The sequence below is a fragment of the Drosophila subpulchrella genome, unplaced genomic scaffold (assembly GCF_014743375.2).
Source record: "Drosophila subpulchrella strain 33 F10 #4 breed RU33 unplaced genomic scaffold, RU_Dsub_v1.1 Primary Assembly Seq370, whole genome shotgun sequence".
NCBI lineage: Eukaryota > Metazoa > Arthropoda > Insecta > Diptera > Drosophilidae > Drosophila > Drosophila subpulchrella.
The window spans coordinates 1,302,020-1,327,987 of NW_023665591.1; the positions used below are offsets into that span (position 1 = coordinate 1,302,020).

Sequence of the window (25,968 nt, forward strand, 5' to 3'; positions counted from 1 at the left end):
ATGAGCGCACGCATTACTAGAGCCGAGGCACGCAGGAGGATGGCGGCCCTCCAGGAACCTCGCCCGGGGCAAGGATGGTCGGAGACCCGGCCTACCCGAGCTTCGCGGCGGGCCCTGAAGCGGACCCGAGACGAGGACTCCGCACCGGAACCAGTGGTGAGCTCCGACAGCGACGTGGAGGTGATCGGCGATCCCGCCGTCGAGGAAAGGAAGTGGCGACTCCGGAAGGCGGCGGCGGGCGGTCGGATACCGCGCGGGACGACGGACGTCGGAGGAGAGGAGCTCCCGAGGAGCCACGCGGAGGCGGTCTGTCGGGCCACCGAGGAGTCCCAGAAGCGGTTCCGAGACCGGGAGCCGTCGGTCGAGGAGCAGGAACGGTCGACGGAGGAGGAGGCGAGACGGCAGGCGCGGCTGCGGCAGGATCACGAGGCGGCGGCGGCGCGGTGGCATGCCCGCTTGCGAGAGGCGGAGGAGGAAGAGCGACGTCTGTGGGAGGCACCGGTGGAGGACGCGTGGGAGGTACCACTCACCCCCAGGTACGCGGCCGAGGATCCCAGTCCGAGGGAAGAGGACGAGGACGAACCACGCGCGCCATCCCCGCCGCGGTGGTTACCCGAGGTGCCACCCACTCCCCGCTACGAGGGAGAGTGGCTCACGGACGGCGCTCGAGACGGCGACGAGGGAGCACCGTCGGCCACGCCGCCGTGGAGGCCGGCCCGGCCACCCACGCCGCGTTACACGGAGCCACGACGACCGGAGGAGCAGGCGCAGAGCGAGGAGTCGACCGCGCAGCCGATGCCGCCACCGCAGGAGGAGGACGTCCACCAGGCGAGGGCGGAGGAGCCATCGGTGGTGCGGACGGAGGTGCCAGCCGCGCACGTGAGCCACAGCACGCGGGCGTTCGAGGCCGAGGGCATGCGGTGGCGGCAGCAGACGGTGACGTGGACGTGGCCCGAGGGGCCCGCGACAGAATCTGCGAAGGAGGTGCCCAGGATATGGGAGGAGGGGGTACCTAAGTTGAACCCTCGGGACCCCCGGACGAGGAGCCAACGGGATGCGTGGGTCCCGCCGACGCCAAGTACGGGCCCACCAACACCGGCGACGACGGCAGCGACGGGGGAGGCGGAGTCGCCGGAGAAAGGACCGTGGGTGTGGCCCGAGCCACCGGCCATCCCGAGACCGACGTTGCAGCGGCAAGACTCGGACCCCGGATCGACGCGCCCGCGGCCGCAGTTCATGCGGCAAGTTTCGGCCCCGGAGGAAGGCGGTTGGCGCGAGGTCGCCAGGAGCGAGTGGCCGGTGGGCATCGAGGAAGCACCCGCGGTCGCGACGGCACGGCGGAAGGGCGGCAGGCGGTGCGTCCTGGTCTGCGAAGGCGGGAGGAGGTACCGGGTGAGGCTCGGAGTCGCGGGTATCCGAGTCTTCGCACAATAAATAAATATAAAAAAAATCACAAAAACAACCAAGGGTTTTTCCACACAAAAACAACAAGAGAAGTGGTGCGGGGCCAAAGTTTGATTGGGGTGGCTGGAAGAAGAACGGGGCATACATGGGCCACTCCAGCAACCTGTAAGGCGAATGGTCTTAGTCCAGGAAGAAGAAATGAACGCCAACTACTTACCTGCTGTCCCGGTTGCAAGGTGAATGCGAAGTCCTCTCCGCACCCGCTCTCGAGAGCTGCCAATATGGAGTCCGATGCAGCCGATAGAGGACGAGTGAAGGGCGAGAGAGGACGAAAGGAGAGAGAAGGATAAGATGAGAAGGAGTAGAGGAAATGTAAAAGGAACTTACCCATGAAAATTGCAAAATCACCACGAGCCAGGGAAGGGGGCGCCTCGATAGGCGATCGATTGGCACTAGATGAAAGTGCGATCGATGGGTACACGTCAAATGGTAATATCGGCCAACGGTGGAAATATCGCAACGAGCAGGTGGCAACGCCGCACCGTCGATATCGATAACGCACATCGATCACGCACGAATGGTGTGACCAGGCGGAGGAAGCGAATAGAAGGAGTAGAACGCCGCAATGAGCAGCGAGCTGGGGATCGATAGCCCAGGAGTATCGATGTCCCAGTGGGAACACAGGAAATATCGGCGCGGGAGATTTAAAGTTGCTACGAGGAGGATGACCCGCTGTAGAAACTCATGGGAGTTAAGAGCGTCGAGGGAGCATCGAGGGAGCAACGAGGGAGCGCCGTGGGAATCACAAGGACTCAAAGGCTAGGATAAGCAAGGAAACGCCGGAGAGTAGGAACCAGTCTTAAATGTTTCCCGAAGTAAGGGGGGAATGTGAGGAGTTGAATAACTCCCCACAAATAGAAGCAGCAGCAGATGGCCGGCCGCTTACCAGATACGCGGCGAATTCGCGTAGTAACGGCGCGGCGAGGAGAACGAGAGAGTTTGGAGACCAAGGGTGGAAATCGAGAGAGTTTGGAGACCAGCGAAGGAGAGCGAGAGAGTTTGGAGACCAACGAAGGAGAGCGAGAGAGTTTGGAGACCAACGAAGGAGAACGAGAGAGTTTGGAGACCAACGAAGGAGAGCGAGAGAGTTTGGAGACCAACGAGGAGAACGAGAGAGATTGGAGACCAAGGATGGAGATCGAGAGAGAATGGAGACTTCGCGGGCAGAGCAAGAGTGCCGTGTGGAAAAGCGGATAACGGAACTTCACCGGACTTTGGACTCTCCCGTGAACTTTGGACCGGGAGAAGAAGTGCCACATCTCGGCAGTGGAGTGGCACACAGGCGTGCCACAAACATCATGGGAATCAGCAGGACAGCAGCAGTGGGCGGAGCATCGATTGGAAGCGGTACGTGAAGGACAAGTGGGTCAACCAGGAGGCGCGGACTTGGGACCCGGAGTGGAGAGATCCAGCGTGCCGTGCGCAAAAGGGGAATAACGGTTCCCGGAGGCCCTATATAAGGCCGCAGAGCGCTGGCAGCTGGATCAGTCGATCACGAGGAGTCAAACCTTCAAGATCAGTCAAAGTACCAAGTGAACAATCAGTCAAGCAAGTAATCTACGAGGGAGCTACAACCAAGCGAGTCGTCGGAAGCAGCGCCGTGGGAAGCACACAAGGAGCAAGATCGCCACGTCGAGACGTTCGGGATTGGGACATCAGGAATCTCCGAATTGAGACACAAGTGGCTGAGTTCCGGAAGGCATCACCCGGCTAAGTCAAGGCTTTCGTTTTCCAACTTTGTCACGACCACACCCTGGCGAGTCGCCCGGCGGGTCTGTCAGAGACAAGCGAAAGAGTCCTACGACGAGGAACCGTCAGTTTGGGGAGGAAAGTTGTCTGAGACCCAGCGTACCTTGCCCGACCAAGCAGGACCTGGCGTGACGGACGAGCGGTAGATCGATTTGCGGTTTCGAGAGGCGAGCGCCTGGAGAGCCCTGCGATTACCGGCGAAGTTCCTGAACAGCAACCGCCCAACTCCCCGAGTGCCAGAACGACAAGCTACTGGTCAGGAGACAACGCAGAAGACATCGACAGCGACGCCAGCAGACATCTCCGGCAGCCACGTTACCATCGCCGCGCGGAGCTCACTGGGGAGCGCAGGCGCGTCACGGACGTTAAGCAGTAGGGTGAAGTCGGGTGGAACGTTCGTCTGCGCTAGGCGTAAAGCGAAGTGAACTGCTAGGCAGCCTCCTGGCGCCAGCCTGGACTGTCAGCGCGATCTGAGCAAGAACCTAGCGGGACCGTCCGGGACAGAGCAAGGGACAGGTATTGCCTCAAAAGGCGTCGGCCTGGAGAGCAAGGCTTGTTCACCCTAGTCTGAGAACGGTGACGCTTCCCTAAGCCCACAAGGCCGAACCATCTGCGAGTCTAAGGCGCAACAAGCGACCCCGAGGCAGCGCGTCGGCGAGTGAGCAGAGGCGGCCACTACGAGCGTCCAGAGACCCAGGAGCCAAGCGGAAGCCGAGTCAACGCGTCGACAAACCAGAAGGAGGAGCACCAGCAGTCAGAGGAACCAGAACGAGGAGATACAGAAGCCAGCATAGCCACACACCCGCTGTACCAATACCACGAGAATAAATCCCACTGTTGCCACTTGAACCCATTGTTTTCTCACTGATCTACGGGGCAGTCACGTCATATAAATTTGGTGGGACGAACACACAATCTTCTGAGCTAGCCGCACGAATCTCGTAGCGAGCAGACATACAAAATCAGTTCGTTACAGGTTGCACTTGGTTACGCGCCATCTGATTGCTTGAGAAACCACCAACTTGTTGCCATCATCAGTTTTTCGATAAAATCGACATTTACAGATGACATAGTCTGTTTAAATTTGACTTCACTGGTTACTGGCGTGCTTGTTGGCCAAAACCTCAAAGATGTCTTCTATTTTTGGGTCCTGCATCTTCATTGTGTAAATCCAGTCTTTGTCGATGGGAACGATCTTTAAGACGTTGTCTGCTACGGTTATTATTTTGTCCTCCGGTGGATGTACTGGATTCCTACTCATTCCGTCTACATGAGGCATTTGCTCTCCAGGTCGATGTTTGCATTTAAAGTCGAACTCTTGTAGTCGTTCACCACTACAAACTCGGATCCAATGAGATAAATGCGGAATCTTTCCAATAGCTAAAACTTCTAGCGGATAGCTTGAGTAGCGGCTCTCAGCATCCGAGCAAAGCCTGCTGTAATAAAATACAGGCCTGAGTCATTCGTCTTCTTCTTGCAGTAGAATGCCTGCAATACCCTTGTTGCTTGCATCCGTGTGTACTTCGTGGCGCCGAGCTGGATCATAAAGAGTCAATACGGGCTGTGATGTGATAGCTTCCTTTAAGTTTCGGAATGCTGTTTCTTGTTCTGCGTCGCACAGGAACTCTTGACTTTTCTTCAGAAGCTTACCTAAAGGAGCTGCCATCATGCTATATTCCTTGACGAACTTGCGGAAGAATCCAGAATTGCCGAGAAATCTGCGTACATCAGCATTGTTTTGCGGCGTTCCATAATTGCTGATGCATATGGTTTTCCCGATTCCTGGAGAAATTCCGTTTGCCGTTACTAAGTGTCCTAAAAACTGGACCTTACTCTGCAGGAAGGAACATTTGGATGGCCGTAAAGTTAGACCAGCAGAACGGATTGCCTGTAGAAACTCGCTGTTCGTCAACTGTTTTTGAAGGTATAATGACTTCGTCTATATTACTGATTATGTTGCGTTGGTGTTCTAGCTGTCGTAGCAAATCCATGATGACCTCCTGAAATACCATTGGTGCGTTTAGCAAGCCAAATGGCATTACATTGAACTCGTAGAGTCCATCGGAAGTCAGAAATGCAGTAAATTTCTTGCTTTCCTGGCCCATAGGAATCTGGCAATATCCTGAAGTCATATCCAGAGTTGTAAAGTACGAAATTATAGCCAGCTTGGCCAATTGTTCTTCTACAATTGGCATTGGATATCGCTTTTTTACAGTGACTGCGTTGAGAGCTCTATAGTCGATGCACAATCGACTTTCTCCGTTTTCTTTGGGGCGCCGATGATGGTGCTCTTACTGATGATGTTGTGCTTGAGTAGGAGATCAAACTGAGATCGGAGTGCATCCCTTTTAGAAAATGCAACTTGGTATCGACGACCCAGTATCGGTGTTGCCGTTGTCATCTCGATGTCCATTACAGTGGTATTGCATCTGCCAATATGGGAAAGGTCTTCGGCAAAGCAATCTGTATATCTATGCAACATATAGCTCACCTCATTGCGCTGGGAGCTACTGACGTCAGCGCTTATATTAAAGTTGATTTCTGATTCCTCTGCTTGCATTATCGAGCCTGAATTTCTAATCTGTTCGTAGGCCTTACTGTAGAGTAAGTCTCTGACCATGAGAACGTCGTAAGGAAGAATGTCATCGGGTTATCCACCAAGTCCTTGACGTCTTACTGATTTCTGTCGAGTTGATCCACTTTGAACAGCCGACTCTTTAATAAGTGTATGATAGCTGCCAGTATCGACGAATGCTGAAAACTTTCTTCCTCCAAGCTCAATAGTCTTCATTATGGGTGGATACTCTTTGGTATGTGCTACATCTACTTGAGCGACTGATGATACCTTTACCCTGCAATCCTTAGATTCATGCCCACCCTTTAGACAGATTGAACAGCGTGGCTTCTTCTGCGGATCTGGACACTTAGCAGCTATGTGACCCATTTGGTTACAATTAAAACATTTTGGTCCTTTGGGTTTAGCCTCACCACCTGCTACATCTTGGCCTTTCGTGTAAGCAGACTGAGAAAAAGCACTTTGTTGCTGCAGTGTTTGCACTGTTTTCATATTGTCTACAGACCTGAATACTTCTCAACACGTCTGAGGATTCATAGATAACAAAGCCTTCGTTCAGTCGCTTTGGTTCAATCTGTTAATAATATAAGAATTGATAGATGGGTCATCCATATTAGCTCGTCTTCCAATTGCCATCATGATGTAGAAGTATTCGCTAAACGATTCGTTGGGTTTTCTTTTACGTCGCATCAGTTCCCTGTGAACATCAGCTGTGTTTACCACGCTTGGAAAATCTCGTAAAAGGAAGGACTTAAACAGTTCCCAAGTTTGGAATATAGTCTGTGCATCTAACCATTCCTTAGCGACACCTCTCATTTTATGCTTTTCGGCAATCAATACTGTCCCATCATTCCATTCATAAACGCTTTGCAACTGCTCGGTTTTGCTTATAAACTGTTGTGAAGTAATGTTGCCCCTAACTGGGTCGAACTCGGGCAACACACCGATCACATCCTTGATGATGGTGTTGGTATATGTTGTGCGTTCGGGACTTTCTCTGATCCTTTGATGCGGTTTTTCTTGGCCTGGTGGTGGTATGCCTAACGTGTTTGCCTGACATTGTTGTTCTAAAGCAGCCGGTGGACCTGCGGTGCTCCCTACGTTAGCTTGCCCCTAAGTCGCAATTTCCTGGTAAGCACTTAAGACCTGAACCGTTTGGGATAAGCATCAACTGCTTCAGCTCGTCAATCTGAGATTGTACTGTATTTGCATCGAAATCGTAGTCATCGCGTTAGATTTCATCACATCCCAAGATCCGTGTGAGTTCGTCGATTTTAGCCTGTTTGTTTCCCACGACTGGAATAATGTTCGTGCGTAAAGCAATACAACCCTAAGTTGACCTAGTTTAACTAACATTTTTAGTTAACTTCGTGGTACGTGGTTCCTTCCCAAGTTTTGGCTCACTCTTGGTGCTTTTTCACCGCTTAGCCCGCTGTGGCGTTGCCGTTTTGTCAAATTTTCTTTCTCCTTTCTTCGTGAATAAAATGCAGCTTTTTAAATCATTTTATTGCTGTTTGGAGCTCGTATCCCACTTCTGATTTGTCACAAATACCTCTGCACTTGTTCAGGATGGTTTGGTGGATTTATTGACAAGGAATTTAATGAAATATATAAAGAACACAAAGCTTATAGAAATCTTGTTAGCTTGTGAGAGTGCGGCACACGTCTTACTCCTTTGACGTTGCCCACCTTACTGCCCTATTTTTGACAGATGAAGGATGCAAGACGTGGTCGAAGTTCGTCCACTTGACCGTGTGTATTTAGGCCAAAGGGTTTAGGGTTTATGTTCTGCACCCTCCGACGCTATCTTCTCTAATTCCATTTTCATCGGTCTTCCCGGTGAACGGTGCTTGTGTGGCTGGTGGCTTCGCGCGGGTGACCGCTGTTGTTGCGCCTCCGGGTGGGCGTCACGCGGATGCTGGATGCTGAGGTGGGCGCGGCTGGGCCTCCCGAGGTGCGATGCGGGTGGGCAGTGCGTGAGTTGCGCTGATATTGCGCCTCCGGTGCACGTGCGTCACGGGGCTGCTGGATGATGAGGTGGGAGCGGCTGGGCCTCCCGATGATGCAGCTGATTAGATGCTGGTGTGTGCAATCGGTGGTGGCGCAGTGGCGAGTCTCCTGGCGGTGGGTGATCGGGTGTCCACGGTGAGCATGACAAGCGCCAAGTTGCTCCTGGTACGGGTGGTCTCTGGGAGCGCTCGGTGGATGGCGCAGTTGGTCCGCTGGGGTGCTTCTGATGCGCGCGGATTCCGGGAGCGCTCGGTGGGCGGCGCAGTTGGACGGGGCAGTTCGGCCGCAAGGGTGCTCATGAGGGCGCGGATTCCGATGTGTGAGCGTCGTGGGCAGAGCGGCGTAGAATGGGGATTTGCGTAAGCGGCGGTACGGAGTCCCCTATTCTACATGTCCTATCTAAGCTTTTACTTTGTTTCCTCAAGAAAATCACTGCGGCTGGACATGGGTCTTTAAGCCATGCGGTTGGTAACGAAAAACCCAGCTCTTATAGGATACCTATACCTGGATACCGGAATCGGTCCCTGTTCGGGCGCCAAACTGTAAGGACCTTTATCATAGGCTATCTACATTTAAATTTGTAGAAACACAGGAGACGACAACTTGGGACAACTTGGCCTGGGTCTCCACGTTTACACGAATGGGAAAACTTGCCAGGAGGGGCTGTTGGAGGTGATCCGGAGTCGAACGCGGCACAGAGAAAGCGGCTCGGAGGCGCTGCGTTAAACCCGACCACCTGGATTTTCCCTGAGGGCGTCCTAATACTACTGTGGGGACTGCCCGTGTCCCGCGCCCTTTGCTCGTGACGGTCAGGCAGCCGCGTTGCACATAGAAAACGGCTCGGAGACTCAACACGGTAGTTTGGCCGACAAGACTTGCCAGGATGAGAGAGAGAGAAAAGATCGGTGAACGTGGGGAACCGAAAGTGATCCTTTTCTTAGCGCTCCTCAGGGACAGTTCGGCGGCCGCGTTGGGTAGAGAAAACGGCTCGGAGATGCAACACGGTAACCTTGCTGACACGAGACACCGCTCAAAGCTCACCGATATATTCACAAGTGTCGGGGGTTTTCTTTCACTAATCCTATATTTATTTCACTCTGATTTCCTAACCTTCGCACTCAAGTTGGCTTTTCTAAAAATCTAACTTACTTCGGGGATCGTTTACGACTTGCCTCCGCCGTGTCCTTCCGCTGCTTGTCGCTGTGGTCCGTCCACCTCCGCTGCTGCAAAAGAATGAGACTGAGCTTCTCTGATCGCTGTTCGACGTGAGTTCGGCTTGCGCCTTACAGCACGGAGTTGTAACGTATGTATATGTAGAGGCAGTCCCACTGGGACTGTCCCAGGCACTCAACGGCGATCATTTTACCGGGCACTTGAAAAACTGTTTCGGACTTGGATTTGAGTATACATATTGTGGCCAAGTGTGTTTGTAATAATATTAATGCATAATGCTGAGTACAGTATGCATTAAATGAAGTGATTATGAAATAAAAATTTTTGAATAAATTGATTATGAAGTAAGAAGTAAAATTTTGTAACCTATCTTTATGTACTGTTTTTTTCTTGTGTATGTTATTTGAAATTATTATATATTCATATTCTTCTATACTTTCCACCTTCTATGGTCCAGTATAGGTAAAATCTAGCTTATGTACTGTTTCATTTCTTAAGGGGTTATATACCTTTTTTATTTTCAAAAAATCGAAAATTTTTTTATTGCTTTAACTTAAAGAACAACTCCTTGAGAACATTTTCCCAAATTTTCATAGAGATCCGAGCAGTAGAAAAAAAGTTATAGCGCTCCTAACCGCGCGCCTCGTCGCGCGCATATACTGAACTTGAAACTTTAAACGTGAATATCTCGAAATGGTGCTTCTTGAAAAATGACTTTGCGGTGATATGGATTGGCGGAAAACTACTGAACCGATTTACTTAAAATTTTTTTTAAAATGTTCGACATGATCGACATTTCACGCACAAACTTTTTTTTCGCCGAAATGAATTTTTTAGTGAAATTTCTAGCGACCAATAGGTTCATTTTTAGCATAAAACGTTCCCGTATGCACAAAAAAAAAATCTTAAAAACGATCGTTCAAGCACAAGGAATTACACTAAACTAATGAAATTTGTTTACTTTTATGGTTTCAGTTGACCTGTTCTACCTGGGGAAGTATCACCGCAAGGCTCTTAAAAAAAAAGGCCTCTCAGGGAAACAGCCACCCCTTAAAAACTATTTAATATTTTTCCACGAAATTTTGCACAAACATTGTTAATAAAGTGTACTATCAAAAAATTAAAACATTCGTGTATTGAAATAATTGTCGTCTTCGCGACCGCTGAAGAGAGCGGACGTGTCTTGTGCGAGCTCCGCGAAAAGTGCAAGAAAGTTGATCAATTAAATGCAAACAAAACACAAAAACTAAACTGGTTAATTTCGAATAAGCGAAAAGACGCTAAAACCCAAAGAAATTTAGGTTTCAACACAGAAAATCGGTGTAATGACTTTGACTAGCACATACATTGTCTCATCTTATAATATTAAATAAGTGCCACGCTAATAAAAGCTCAATGAGCTACGAACAGAATAAAGAGCGACTCAGCTCCGCGAGCCGAAGAGACGGTTACTTTTCGTATGTCTCAACGCGTGATAGCGAAGTGCAAGAAACGACGGTCGATAGCCAAAGAGCACGATCTTGCTCACCATGCTTACTTACGGCTACCCCTACTCCGACGGCGTGGAGTCAACAATGCAAAACCCCCCCACCATCAGTTTTGACCCCTGGCGCACCAACAACATGCAACGGTAAAACTTCTGCATCCGCTCTAAATTTGTCAGCAACAACTACAGCTACGGCAAAAAAACCAACAACAACCACAGCTACGACTATTATTTCGGAATCGACTGCAACCGCAGCTCTAAATACAAGGGCAACAAAAACCACGACAACAAATCAAAACCAAAACAAAATTCAGCAAGCGGGTCCGGCCATACAGACCGGACTAGATCGGTACATCCATATCAAGCGTAAGCTTAGCCCGCAGAACACCGCGGTAGGTAACAAGGCAAAAATAAACCGTGTCCAAATAGAAGATAAATTACCCGGGAGATCCAACAGCAATAGATTAGAACCAGAACGGGCTCAGGAGACCCAACCGAAACCTAAGCCCCCACCAATTTACATTAGGGAGAAAATCTCGAACGCCCCGGTCAACAAAATTGTTGCGCTGACCGGGGACGGAAACTTTCATGTTGTTCCGGTCACAAAAGGGGATATCCATGAAACCAAGCTTCAGACCAAATCTGAAAAACATTTCCGAGCAGTATTCAAATACCTGGAGGAAGCTAGAAAAAGCTACTACACGTACCAACTAAAAAGCAGCAAGGGCCTGCAAGTGGTACTGTTTACTTCGAACAGTCTGTGTAACTGGTGGAGACTTCCACAATTCGGCTAACTGCCCTGCCAACAAAGAAGACCCCAAAAAGAAAAAATGCGTTAATTGCCAAGGTAACCACACGACAAACTACAGGGGCTGTCCGATCTACAAGGAGATGAAGGACCGCATGCGAAAAGTGATAGCAACGCGACATCAGAATACCCAAAATGCGTACACTTACTCGCGTACGACGCCGGAAGTATTTTTCGGCACGGCTGCAAGATCATCATTTGGTTAACTAAATACCCAGAAGGGATTCTCATACGCCGATGCCCTTCGATCGGGGACGGAAAACCCACTCCTGTCTAATTTAGGAAACGCTCAGCAGATCCAAGTACAGTCGCAAAGCACTCTGGAAACTATGATGGTCACCATGCAACAAAGTATGATGGAACTCATGTCATTCATGAAAACGACCATGCAAACACTGGTTCAAAACCAGAACATGGTGATACAGCTACTTGTAGCTAAGCAGTCCAAATAATCAGATGGCAAATCTACGAATAACCATGTGGAACGCCAATGGCGTTTCACGGCACAACCTTGAAGTAACACAGTTCCTGAATGAAAACCATATCGGCATTATGCTACTGGTAGAGACGCACCTCACAAACAAATACAACTTCCAAATAAGGGGCTACACTTTCTACCGCACAGACCATCCAGATGGTAAAGCCCACGGCGGAACCGGCATCCTAATCAGGGAACGCATCAAGCACCACTTTCACCAAAGGTTTTCAACTAATTACTTGCAAGCCACGTCCATCAAAGTGCAGTCAGGCAACGGAAACATCACCATAGCCGCTGTCTACTGCCCGCCTCGCTTTACAATTTCTGAAGGACAATTCATGGACTTCTACAACTTGCTTGGAGATCGCTTTATAGCTGCATGGGACTATAATGCCAAACACACGCACTGGGGATCACGCCTTGTGACTCCCAAAGGAAGGCAATTATACAATGCAATCATAAAACCGAATAACAAATTAGACTATGTTTCCCCTGGCAGCCCCACATACTGGCCAACAGACCCCAGGAAAGTTCCAGACCTAATAGACTTTGCGGTGACAAAAAACATTCCCCGCAATATAATAAGCCCCAAAGCGCTTTCGGACCTGTCGTCAGACCATTCGCCAGTGCTAATAACTCTTCTTCAAAGCACAAAAACCACAGATCACCCCCTCAGGCTGACGTCGCACACAACCAACTGGTTAAAATATAAAAAGTATGTAAGCTCACACATCAAATTAACCCCTCACTTCAACATCGAAGCGGACATCGACTGCTCTACCGATGCTCTTGAAGAAGTATTCGTGGAGGCAGCCACTATCTCAACACCACAAGGCAGGGACGTGCAAACCAACCACTTCAAAACTAATCTGCAAATTGAACGGTTAGTCCTAGAAAAGAGGCGCCTGCGACGTGCCTGGCAAACCAACAGATCGCCGTCATCAAAACAACGTCTTAAGAAAGCCACTCGCACACTAAATAGAGCTCTAAAGCAATAAACAGAAAATGCACAGCTGAAGTACAATAAAAAACTTTCACCAACCAGTACAAAACATCCTCTGTGGAGGGCTCACCCAAATCTGAACTCTCCAATCGAAACAGTCACTCCGATAAGAAACTCATCTGGCATCTGGGTCCGCAGCGACGAAGATAGAGCCGAAATTTTTGCTTTACATCTCAGAAACGTCTTCCAGCCGAACCCTGCCACTGGTTCATTTTTCCTACCACAAATCGAATCTGAATCTATTTCCCTACCACCATTGTTTCAGCCAAAGGAGATCGCGAAAGTCATTGGGGAACTTAAACCACACAATTCCGTCATCCTACCGACCAATTAGTTTATTATCTAAGCTGTTCGAAAAATGCCTTTTAACTCGCATAACACCATATCTAGAAGCACACAATGTTATCCCTGCTCATCAATTTGGATTTCGTCAAAACCATGGAACAATCGAACAAGTTAACAGAATAACATCAGAAATACGCACAGCCTTTGAGCATCGGGAATACTGCAGCGCAATATTCCTCGATGTATCTCAAGCCTTCGATCGAGTATAGCTAGATGGCCTCATGCACAAAATCAAAACACACTTGCCTGATTACACTCACAAGCTTCTTGAGTCGTATCTATACAACAGGACTTCGCAGTAAGGTGCAATACAACAACATCCGACGACTACATTATCAAAGCTGGAGTCCCGCAAGAAAGCGCGGTAGGGCCTACTCTGTTCCTCCTATACACAGCGGATATTCCCACGAACGAGCAGCTAACAACATCTACGTTCGCTGACGACACCGCAATTTTAAGTCGCTCGAGGTGCCCAGGCCGAGCCACAACACAGCAGCAAACCACCTCCTCGTAGTAGAGAGGTGGCTATCTGATTGGCGGATTAAAGTAAATGAACAAAAATGTAAACATAAACATAACATAACATAACATAACATAACGTTTACTCTCAACAGGTAAACATGCCCTCCACTGTTATTGAATAATACGCAGATTCCCCAAGTCAACGATGTAACGTATATCGGCGTCCACCTTGACAGACGACTAACCTGGAGAAGACACATCGAACGCAAGAAAGTACATCTAAAACTAAAGGCCAGCAGCTTCCACTGGATTCTTAACGCTCGTTCGCCCCTTCGTTTGGACTACAAGGTTTTGCTCTACAACTCCACTCTCAAGCCCATCTGGACATATGGCTCCCAGCTATGGAGGAACGCCAGCAGAAGCAACATAGACATTATACAGCGCGTTCAATCGCAAATCCTGTGAACTATCACTGGGGCACCATGGTATATTCGCAACCAAAACATCCACAGGGACCTAAGCATTCTTACCGTAAAAGATGAAATAGACAAACAAAAAGCATCCTACAACGAAAAACTCTCTGTGCACCCCAATCGCCTCGCAAGAGGCTTGACTTGGGTTTCCAGCCGATCCCGTCTACAACGCAACGACCTGCCAAGCCAGCTATAACTTTCGGGCCCCTTTAGCACAACATCAGTATGACTGTGAGTTAGATTAATTAGTCTAAGATTTGATACACTTATTGTTAGTATCCAAAGGGAGAAGATTCAATAAAAAAATAGCAAAGCATTTAAAAAAAAAAAAAAACCATCACCAGCCTATAGGAACCGTGGAGCGAAGCCACAGAACATTTAATGAGTTCATCCGCCCATACATCTCAGTTGATAAAACAGATTGGGATGTATGGCTCCAATACTTCGTATATTGTTTCAGCACAACACCCTCTATGGCCCATGACTATTGTCCATATGAGTTAGTTTTTGGTAAAACATCAAATTTACCTAAACATTTTAATAGTATAGACAAAATAAAACCACTATATAATATAGATGACTACGCTAAAGAATCTAAGTTTAGACTAGAACAAGCATTCAAGAGAGCTAGATTAATGTTTGAATCTCATAAACAGAAACAAAAGATTAGCTATGACAAAAATACTTTAGATTTTTATTTAAAAATAGGAGATCAGGTTTTATTGAAAAATGAAACAGGGCATAAGCTAGACTTTAAATATACTAGACCCTATAAGGTTGAAAGTATAGAAGAAAAAGATAACATAGTAATTTCAAATAATAAAAATAAGAAACAAACAGTACATAAGAATAGACTACAAATGTTTACTCTTAATCACTTTAATTCTCTTATATATATATCACGTATGGCCATACATAAATTAAGAACCTTAATTATAATGGACAAAATATATTAAAAAAATATAAAATTAATACTTTCTGATTCAAAAAAATTAATAAGTAAAACTTTCTGAAAAAAAATAATTATAACTTAAGGTGTTCATTTATATTTTACAAGGGTGGTCAAAAGTATTTTCACAAAAAAAAAAGTTAAATATATTCATAATTTGAACTTACATCTTGTTAACTTTGGCATCAATGGAAAGGTAATTTAAATGCCGTTTGAATGATACAATACATTTCTTAACACATTCAGTACTTATTGAAAAGGACGAATTTGTGTGAAAATGTCCTTTTTGAACTTTTTTCCTCGACTTGGAAACTTAAATTTTTTGATGCAAAAAGTTTCTTCAAACAAAAATAATAGTAACTGCAAAAAGAATTTTTCAAAAATCATTTTGCTTATATTTTTTATGATTTTTTAAAGGTGACACTGTCCGAAAAAATTTGTATGAAAAAGAGAAAAATATGGCTAAAATGCATGTTTTTAAGCATTTTCAAAAAATCATAAAAAATATAAGCAAAATGATTTTTGAAAAATTCCTTCTGGCTTGTCGACGCGTTGACTCGGCTTCCGCTTGGCTCCTGGGTCTCGGGACGCTCGTGGTGGCCGCCTCTGCTTGCTTGCCGACGCCGATGACCTCTGCGCTGTCTCCTGACCAGTAGCTTGGCGTTCTGGAACTCGGGGTTGCTGCTCGGGAACTTCGCCGGTGATCGCAGGGCTCTCCAGGCGACCGCCTCTTGAAACTGCAGATCACGCCAGGTCCTGCTTGGTCGGGCAAGGTACGCTGGGTCTCAGACAACTTTCCTCCCCAAGCTGATGGTATGACTCTTCCGCTTGTCTCTGACAGACCCGCCGGGCGACTCGCCAGGGTGTGGTCGTGTCAAAGTTGGAAAACGAACGCCTTGACTTGTCCGTGTGATGCCTTCCGGAACTCAGCCACTTGTGTCTCAATTCGGAGATTCCTGATGTCCCAATCCCGAACCTCTCGACGTGGCAATCTTGCTCCTTGTATTCTTCCCACGGCGGTGTTTCCGACGACTCGCTTGGTTGTGGCTCCTTCGTAAATTACTTGCTTGACTGACTGTTTCACCTGGTACTTTAACTGATCTTGAAGGTTTGACTCCTCGTGATCGACTGATCCAGCTGCCAGCGCTCTGCGGCCTTATATAGGGCCTACGGGAACCGTTATTTCCCTTTTGCGCATGGCCCGCTTGACCTCTCCACTCCGGGTCCAAAGTCCGTGCCTCTTGGTTGACCCGCTTATCCTTCGCGTACCGCTTCCAATCGATGCTCCGCCCACTGCTGCCGGCCCGCTGATTCCCGTGATGCTTGTGGCACGCCTGTGTGCCGCTCCACTGCCGAGATGTGGCACTTCTTCTCCTGGTCCAACGTTCACGGGAGAGTCCAAGGTCCGGTGGAGTCCCGTTATCCGCCTTTGCACACGGCACTCTTGCCTTGCCCGCGAAGTCTCCATTCTCTCTCGATCTCCATCCTTGGTCTCCAAACTCTCTCGCTCTCCACCGTTGGTCTCCAAACTCTCTCGCTCTCCATCCAAGTCTCCAAACACTCCTCGCCGCGCCGTTACTACGCGAAGTCGCCGCGTATCTGGTAAGCGGCCGGCCATCTGCTGCTGCTTTTATTTGTGGGGAGTTATTTAACTCCTCACAAAGTACAAACAGGTTGTATCACTTGACCATACCACTTACATACAAATCTACGACCCAAGCAGTTCCCCAAGCGCTCGGTAATATGACCACCCTTGAGTGCACTGGGACTGGACATTGCAGAGTCAGCATAATTGCCATGCGTTGCCTGGAATTCATATATGTTGGGATGGATTAATAAACCTTTTAATACTTGGCTGCTATAATCTTTTCAGCAGCGAGTATCAGTCTTGTAATTGTATGTACAATTGCAAGAGCCCTCTGAGCGACGTTTGTAGTCGTAAATACTCAGCGTTTTGCCGATGTGCGCACCTTAACAGGTGGTAAATTCGATACTTCCCGCTAACAAACATAATTGTCAATTAATTAATTGATATATATATATGCATTAGCCAATATTATGTTACTCATCCACGGCGCACGCCGATATATATATATATTACTCAATAAATTTATAATGTAAAAAGAAATCAAACCCATAAAGTACTGGAACTTTAACAAGGGGGGTGTGCTGACGCGAGAAGTGGAGTAGGTCAAGAACAATGACATAACTTTCAACGGACAACCTTGACAACAGGGGATCGTATTGCGCGGCCCGCGGCGATCCATTGGCACACGATTGTGTGAAGTAAAAAGAAAATGCCCAAAACACAGCCCGATCGTATTACGATTAAGCGACAGCTAAGCTTGTGGGGTAGTGTGGACTGCCTACTGACGAACTGTATGAACTAATATTATTTTCCAGGCACTTTAAATATTTATTCTCGTTATGTTGGAGAGGAGAGAGGCTTACCAAGATCCCACGACCCAAATACGACGTAGCGTATGCCGGCAAATGGTGCCTTAACACAGGACGCCTCTCCATTGGCCCAAGTCCCTGTCAGGACTCGGGCACTAATATGCCCACGTAACAAGTCAACGAATAGAACCTACAAGGAAGGCGCCAGGACTAAGAAAATAATCAAAACAGAAATAAAATAATCAAAAGTTCCTTACTCATATATAATTTTTAAATCTAAAATACTCTCATATAGCTTTAATTAACATTAATAAACCCAAAATGTAGATGTACATTAAAAAAACTAGCTTAAAGCATATTTTGTAACTCAAAAGAAATTTAAGCTTTATTAGCTAGTTTTGAAGAAATTTTCCGTAACCAATTCCATAGGAATTTCCTATATCCAATTCCATAGGAATTTCCTATATCCAATCCTGTAGGAAATTCCTATGTAAAATGGCGAGGGAAATTTAGGGGGTCAGGCCCGAAAATATGAGACCCCCTGAATTTCCCTCGCCTTTTTCCATAGGAATTTCCTATGTAAAGCGGTTGCGAACGTTTCAGCACAGGCTGACTTTTTCCGGCCTTTTGGACGTGCTGAAAATTTTTCCATAATGGGGATGTGAAACCTGCAGCCGATCTCCATAGGAAAAATTTACAATATTCTTATGTTTCCATAGGAAAAATGTACATTATTCTTATGGACAGGTCCGACAGAGGGAGGGATACCAATTTGTTGGTTTTGACTTCGCTTCCAGCGGCAGCATCGCCTGAGTCAACCATGGTCAACTGAACACTACAATTACTGCAAATAACAATGAATCTCTATAACAACCTTTGCGTACAGAACATTTGTTGCATAATAATGATTAATTTAAATAAATAACATTGATGTTATGTTGTAGATCTCGAGGCTATGCGGCTGTACGACTACTCACTGCAATCACATGTATGTGTGAGTGTGTGTTGGATGGCGTACCAGTCCACGTGGATGATCCGCCTTTTGTACGAGCTGGGAGTGTTGCCACGATCGTCCTCTGGATGTTTCTCCAATGCCTTTGGTGTGTGTGCGCTGGTTGGCTTGTGTTGCGGCGCTTTTGCCTGAACTTCGCTGCGAGACGCTTTTGTGATCTGGCGGCCTGTACAGCACCAACAACTTGAGACTGTCGGACGGATCGCTTGTGCTGTCACGGTCGCCAAATAATGTTCAGACCTTTCTCTGAATAAATCAGCCGAATTTCTTCGGGTACGGGGCAGCTTTCGATTGCAAAGACAGTGCCTGGGCTATTGTAAAAAAAAAGCCTTTCTTTTACGTTCTTCAGCGTCAGCTTATTTTCTGTTAACTTTCCAAGAAATAACATTGGAGACGATCAATTCAACTAAGTTAAGACTTGGGCTCCAACACACTCTGTGATTCCTGCAACATTAACGAAGACATTTCACATATTTTGCTAAATGGCTCAAAATACACATAAACAGGACAACATTTCCCAACATTACTTAAATACAACGATATCTATCGTTTACTTAGAAGTGAACCAATTGAAAATTGGACGTCGATTAGCAATTTTATTAAGGCTGCTAATACTAATATTCAAGACAACACTACTCACTACATACATTAAAGCACTTAACACCTCTTATAAAACAATTCAAAAAATTAATTAATATATTATAACTCACACACATCGATAGCTTCATCGCCATCAAAACACATCCCCAGCAACTACCGCACGCTATTAACGTTTTCAACTAAATCATTTTGTATTATTTGAAATCTAATTCTACACATTAGCGGTGGCGTAAACCCGTTCTAACGGGCAGGCCAAAAAAATGTACCACCTTCACGGACAGAAAGTAACTTAATATATAGGAAGTAATACAAAAAAAATAAAATAAAAGAATTCAAGGAAATTTGGACAAGATGACGAAAATACATGGTATTGGATCTCTTTACCACAGTGCACCCACCCTGCCGTTGGGAAGTCTAAGAGGCGCCACCCATTATCCACGGTCGGAATTACTCCTAGCGGTCTACGGCCGCTCCGTCTCCCCTAGAGGATCTCCTCCAGCACGTCAACTATTCTGCGGATTTGCCCCTGTTGTCGTATTGCTTCCTGTCGGTCAAGTCCCACAATAATGGGCAACAGCTTGGATAAGCGTCCTTTTTCATCTGCACTGAACTCCTTTAAACGTTTTTGGGTTTTTTCTTCCATTAAAAATTTTTAAATTCCTCACCGCTTCTGCACGAACACCGCCAAAGATTAAAGCCTAGTACTCACATCGACGAAAACCGCGAGCTAACCATAGGAGTGAGCGAGAGGCAAGCAGGCGGCTAAAGCTTTTCGTCGGGACAACTCACTCACATCTTTACATTGGTACTCCTATTAACTGATTTATCTGTTTTTAGCCTTCAAGACGAAAAGTTGGTCGCCGCCTTCAATTTTACGCGGTCAAAACCGAGAATACGTTCCCCACTGGAGAAGACTTTACTATTCATGCATTGGTAGAGCTCGTATAAAAACACGGCATACAAAAAGGGACACCCGCGATGCGCGATGTCGGGTCACCTAATCCTGTGGAGCCCCTTGGACGATCGAGATCATTTAAAAGAATTCCCGATCCCGGTTCGGTATCAGTATTTAAATAGCTAAATCGCCCAATGACCAACATTAGGTGGCGTCTCCCAAGTGAATCACTTGTGAAAATCAGAATTTTTCCATGAGTTTTCATTTGTGAAATCACTTGCAAGTGACACGTCCCATGTGAAATCACTTGGGAAAATCAGAATTTTTCCTATGAGTTTTCAATTATGAAAATATAGAATTTAAAATACATACATATTTAATTTCATTTTAATTAGATGTTTATTTTAAAATTTTCAAAAATTGTTTCTGTTTTTATGTTTCGTAAGCTTATTTTTAACTTTAGTCATCGCCGTTCTTAAGCCTTTGTCCGGGTCCTCTGAATCCTTGGCCAACGCTCCTGAAAAAGCATATCTTTAAAAAATGCGTTTTATTGGTTTATTTGTATATTTACCTTTTAGAGTTGTGTATAAACCCTTTGCGGGATTTTTTTTTGGCACAAATCATTTCATCATCCACTTTCGGCTAACGGAACCCATTGAATACCTTCAAAATATACGTACTTTAAACTAAGATCAATGCACAACATCTTAAACTTAACGTAGCACTTACCTGACTTTATTATATTAACTTAAAGAGACGACTAAAGTAACTCCGCTGCGCACAATTAAAATGGATGCTTCCCTTTCAATCACCCCTTTACTTGATTTCTTTTGTTTTCTCTTCGCTGTTGGCGCGTGCCACTGCACTTATAAATATATCCGACTATATAATTTGTACTTCTTAAGTAAAAAATACAATAAGAACTTTTAAAAAATGTTAATACTAATACTACTAATGTTTTAAATATTGAAATCAATTTTAACGGACTAATTTTCTATAATTACACTAAAAAATATATTGTAATAAAAATGTATAATAAGTAAACATAACATTATAAGTAAATCCAAATTACTTAATTTTACTATAATCAAATAATTTACTTTTATAAAACAATATAAGTTGTATATTTTCGATACACAATAATGCTCCTAAAATTTTAGGGCATTCACATGTCGCTGCTCCACAAAAATTTTTCCGCCGAAATATTAGTCGCTAGCCGAACATAACGGAGAGACGCAAAAAAAAATAACGGACCGGGCGAAATTTGCCTCTGCGAGCGCGGAGTGCAGGCAGATTATAAGACAAGAAAGAGAGGGAAATATCCGAATATCTGCCTCTCTTTATTGCGCGATCGTTTTCGTGGGCAGTCTCCTACGCTGCGCCGCCTGCTCTGCTGACGTCAACAGCGGCACAGCGTTATAGGCACAAAAAAAACAAAAAAACTTTTTGCATTGAGCCATGTCACCGCGTCCCAACTGCAGAACTGAAGGGTATACATACATAAATAAAACATTCGTTGAACATTCGATTTATTGATATGTCAATTTCATTGTGCACCAGCAGACTCTTCTATTTTAAATTATTCCTGTTGATTTATTTTCCGTTTGTCAACAAACCCAGCTGGTTGACAGTAAGACCATGCTACATGCATTACGAGTGAACTTTGAAAACTTCGGTCACACTTTAAAGAATAAGATTCTTCAGCCTAGTACTCAGATCGGCTAAGAGTTTCACTAGTCGAAAAATCTTATTCTTTGTAGTGTGACCGAAGTTTTCAAAGTTCACCCGCAATGCATGTGGCATGGTCTTACTGTCAAGCGGCTGGGTTTGTTGCCAAACGGAAAACAAATCAATTGGAGAAATTTAAAAAGGAGAAGTCTGCTGGTACACAAAAAAAGTAAAATAAGAATAAATAGAATGTTTAACGAATGTTTTTATTTATGTTAATTAGTAGTTTCAAGCTTCCTTAACGTCCAACGAATGCTTCGCCATCTTTCCCGCGCCACAGCAGTCCAGCTCAGAGTCCCAATGGGCATATTGGACCTTGAGGAAGTGGGAGCCGGATTCGGAACGGAGTTGATCCGCTGATGCTGCAGGAAGTCGCCCAGCATCCTGGCCATGGCTTCTTCAACTGTTCCTTAGCGGGCGCCCTATTTTTCTCCTCCCTATAGAAGTCACCGCGTCCTCCAGCTCCACTTAAGCTGCCAAGTAGCTGGTGGTGGTGGTGTCCGGAGTCCTTATGAAGAGGTCGGCGGATATCGTATTACTGGTGGTTCTGCTAAAAAGATCCTTCTATTAGTACAACGCAACCAAATTATTTAGGCCAGATCTTACATTCTTTGCGAGGACACGCTCGGCAGGATGTCCATGTAGAGAGCGAAGTCCCGGCATGTTCCTTCCCACTGGGATTTATAGAGGATCTCCTCCAGCACGTCAACTATTCTGCGGATTTGCCCCTGTTGTCGTATTGCTTCCTGTCGGTCAAGTCCCACAATAATGGGCAACAGCTTGGATTAGGCGTCCTTTTTCATCTGCACTGAACTCCTTTAAACGTTTTTGGGTTTTTTCTTCCATTAAAAATTTTTAAATTCCTCACCGCTTCTGCACGAACACCGCCAAAGATTAAAGCCTAGTACTCACATCGACGAAAACCGCGAGCTAACCATAGGAGTGAGCGAGAGGCAAGCAGGCGGCTAAAGCTTTTCGTCGGGTCTGTTTTTCAGCGCGGTACTCAGATGAGCTAAGGAAATAAAAAATACCAGATTTCGGGAGTAAATTTTCGATGAACGCCGTTAGCCGCGGCCCAAAGAATAAGAAATTTAATCTTTGGCGGTGTTCGTGCAGAAGCGGTGGGGAATTTAAAAATGTTAAATGGAAGAAAAACCTCAAAAACGGTTTAAGGAGGTCAGTGCAGGAAAAAGGACGCCTAATCCAAGCTGTTGCCCATTATTGTGGGATTTGACCGACAGGAAGCAATACCACAACAGGGGCAAATCCGCAGAATAGTTGAAGTGCTGGAGGAGATCCACTAGAAAATCCCAGTGGGAAGGAACATGCCGAGTGGGACTTCGCGCTCTACATGGACATCCTGCCGGGCGTGTACTGGCAAAGAAAGTAAGATCTAGCCAAAATAATTTGGTTGCGTTTTACTAATAGAAGTATCTTATCAGCAGAACCACCAGTAATATGATCTCCGGAGACCTCTCCATTAGGACTCCGTACACCATAAAAATCAGCTACTTGGCAGCTTAAGCGGAGCTGGAGGACGCGCTGGCTTCTACAGGGAGGAGGAAAATAGGGCGCCCGCTAAGGAACAGTTGGAGAAGCCATGTCCAGCCACTGCCAGGATGCTGGGCGACTTCATGCAGCATCAGCAGATCAACCCCGTTCCCAATCCCGGTCCAACACTTTCAAGGTCCAATATGCCCATTGGGACTCGGAATGCGGTGACGCGGGAAAGATGGCGAAGCATCCGTGGGACGAAAAGGAAGCTTTAAACAACTAATTTACTTAAATAAAAACATTCGTTGAAAATTTTATCAAATTTTAATTTAATTTCTTTGTGTACCAGCAGACTCCTCCTTTTTAAATTTCTCCAATTGTTTTGTTTTCCGTATGACAGCAAACCCAGCTACTTGTCAGTAAGACCATGCTACATGCATTGCCGGTGAACTTTGAAAACTTCGGTCACACTACAAAGAATAAGATTTTTCGACTAGTGAAACTCTTAGCCGATCTGAGTATTAGGCTTAATTTCATGTCCGTCAAATTAGCGTCGGTGACTTAGCGGCGCTGGCGGAACGGTGGAATCTGGAACATGGGGCCAATTTTTATTTTTTGTTTTTCTCGGCTTTTTGGGGCCGAATCGAAAAATATTAAATGCAAAGTTGTTTAGAATAAAAATATCTATCGATCTAGATAGCTTGCAAACATATCCGACTTCTAGAAATGTATTAAAAATCTATTTAAAAAATCGGGTCCCCACAATTTTGTTTATTGCTCCCCTCACAGAGGTTGTACCAATATGCACGGTAAACCTGGTTATTGGGCGTTAATTCAAGTTTCTTGTCAGAAAGTATCATTGAGCTAAAGCCGTCAGTTTTTGAGAAAATAGCTTAACAGTGAAGGCACCTCGGATTTTCCCCATACAAAAAAGGGGGGCAAATATTAAATTGCACAGGGCTCCACTCTCAGACGTTGTACCAACATGCACGGTATATTGGCAGATTGGGGATCGCCCAAAGCAAGTTCAGTGCAAAAATCATAACGATAAAGCCGTCAGTTTTTGAGAAAATCGCTTTACAGTGGGGGAAGATAAATAATTAAAAGAAGTGGCGCCAGATTAAAATTTGAACCAGTAAGTTCCAAGACATGAACCACTATGTAAAAAATGTATTCAGGACACTAACCATATGGGAAAAAAATTATGTTTCGACGCTATCCCTATTTTTAATTAATTTGACTTTCACAGACGTTGTACCAACATGCACGGTACCTCGTTGGAAAGGAAATTCATTTTACTAACTGATAAATGCGGTTCGGCGATCGAAAAGCCGTCAGTTTTTGAGAAAAAAGCATAGTTCCTTGTGGGCATCTCATATGATAAAAAATTTTATGCAGTTCCACCCTGTTCTACGCTCCCAAGACACTAACCATATGGCAAAAAATTATGTTTCGACGCTATCTCTATTTGTAATAATTTTGACTTTCACAGACGTTGTACCAACATGCACGGTACCTCGTTGGAAAGGAAATTCATTTTACTAATTAACAAATGCGGTTTGGCGAACGAAAAGCCGTCAGTTTTAGAGAAAAAAGCATAGTGCGTGGCTTGCATCTCATTTGTAACAAAATTGTTCCACCCTGTTCTAAGCTCCCAAGACACTAAGCATATGGGAAAAATAATGTTTCGACGCTATCTCTATTTTTAATTAATTTGACTTTCACAGACGTTGTACCAACATGCACGGTATATTAGCAGATTGGGGATCGCCCAAAGCAAGTTCAGTGCAAAAATCATAACGATAAAGCCGTCAGTTTTTGAGAAAATCGCTTTACAGTGGGGAAAGATAAATAAATAAAAGAAGTGGCGCCAGATTAAAATTTGAACCAGTAGGTTCCAAGACATGAACCACTATGTAAAAAATGTATTCAGGACACTAACCATATGGGAAAAAAATAATGTTTCGACGCTATCTCTATTTTTAATAATTTTGACTTTCACAGACGTTGTACCAACATGCACGGTACCTCGTTGGAAAGGAAAATCATTTTACTTATTAACAAATTCGGTTCGGCGAACGAAAAGCCGTCAGTTTTTGAGAAAAAAGCATAATGCGTGGTTTGCATCTCATTTGTAACAAAATTGTTCACCCTGTTCCAAGCACCCAAGACACTAACCATATGGGAAAAAAATAGTGTTTCGACGCTATCTCTATTTTTAATTAATTTGACTTTCACAGACGTTGTACCAACATGCACGGTACCTCGTTGGAAAGGAAATTCATTTTACTAATTAACAAATGCGGTTCGGCGAACGAAAAGCCGTCAGTTTTTGAGAAAAAAGCATAGTGCTTTGTGGGCATCTCATTTGTTCCAAAATTGTAACTAGGAACACATTAACCTTATATCGATACCCTATATCGATACTTCGATAAAGGCAAGCTGAAAGTGTGGCATCACTCCCGATTCGCGGGAACTTTTATTTACCAAGAAAATGTCGAGGGTGCTGCTGGTGAAGTGCGTAAGTAATTTATATGTATTAATTTAAACGAACTGTTAATAATTTTTTATTCCCATTTACAGAACGTCGACAAGTTCATCGTTGGAGATGGCGAGGGAGGGGCTCCCCCCCCAAACGCAAACAACCAAAGGCCAAAAGGCCGCAGAAGCGCCGCAAGACTGCAAATCAGGAGGCGGCAAAACAGGAGGCGGCAAATCAGGAGGCGGCTAGCCGGGAGGCGGCTAGCCGGAATGCGGCTAGCCGGGAGGCGACTAGCGAGAAGGCGGCTAGCGAGAAGGCGGCTAGCGAGAAGGCGGCTATCCAGGAGGCGGCCGTCGATAAGGCTGATCTAAAAATTTCCGAATAA

General features: G+C 45.7%; 1 protein-coding gene across 1 annotated transcript; it reads left to right on the forward strand.

Moving 5' to 3' along the window:
- On the forward strand, positions 1 to 25,968 carry LOC119561807 (serine/arginine repetitive matrix protein 1-like). Its single transcript, XM_037875286.1, has 5 exons — positions 1 to 377; positions 537 to 984; positions 1,047 to 1,392; positions 25,539 to 25,622; positions 25,685 to 25,968. The coding sequence occupies exons 1-5, from the start codon at positions 1 to 3 to the stop codon at positions 25,966 to 25,968; spliced, it is 1,539 nt and encodes a 512-aa protein (XP_037731214.1).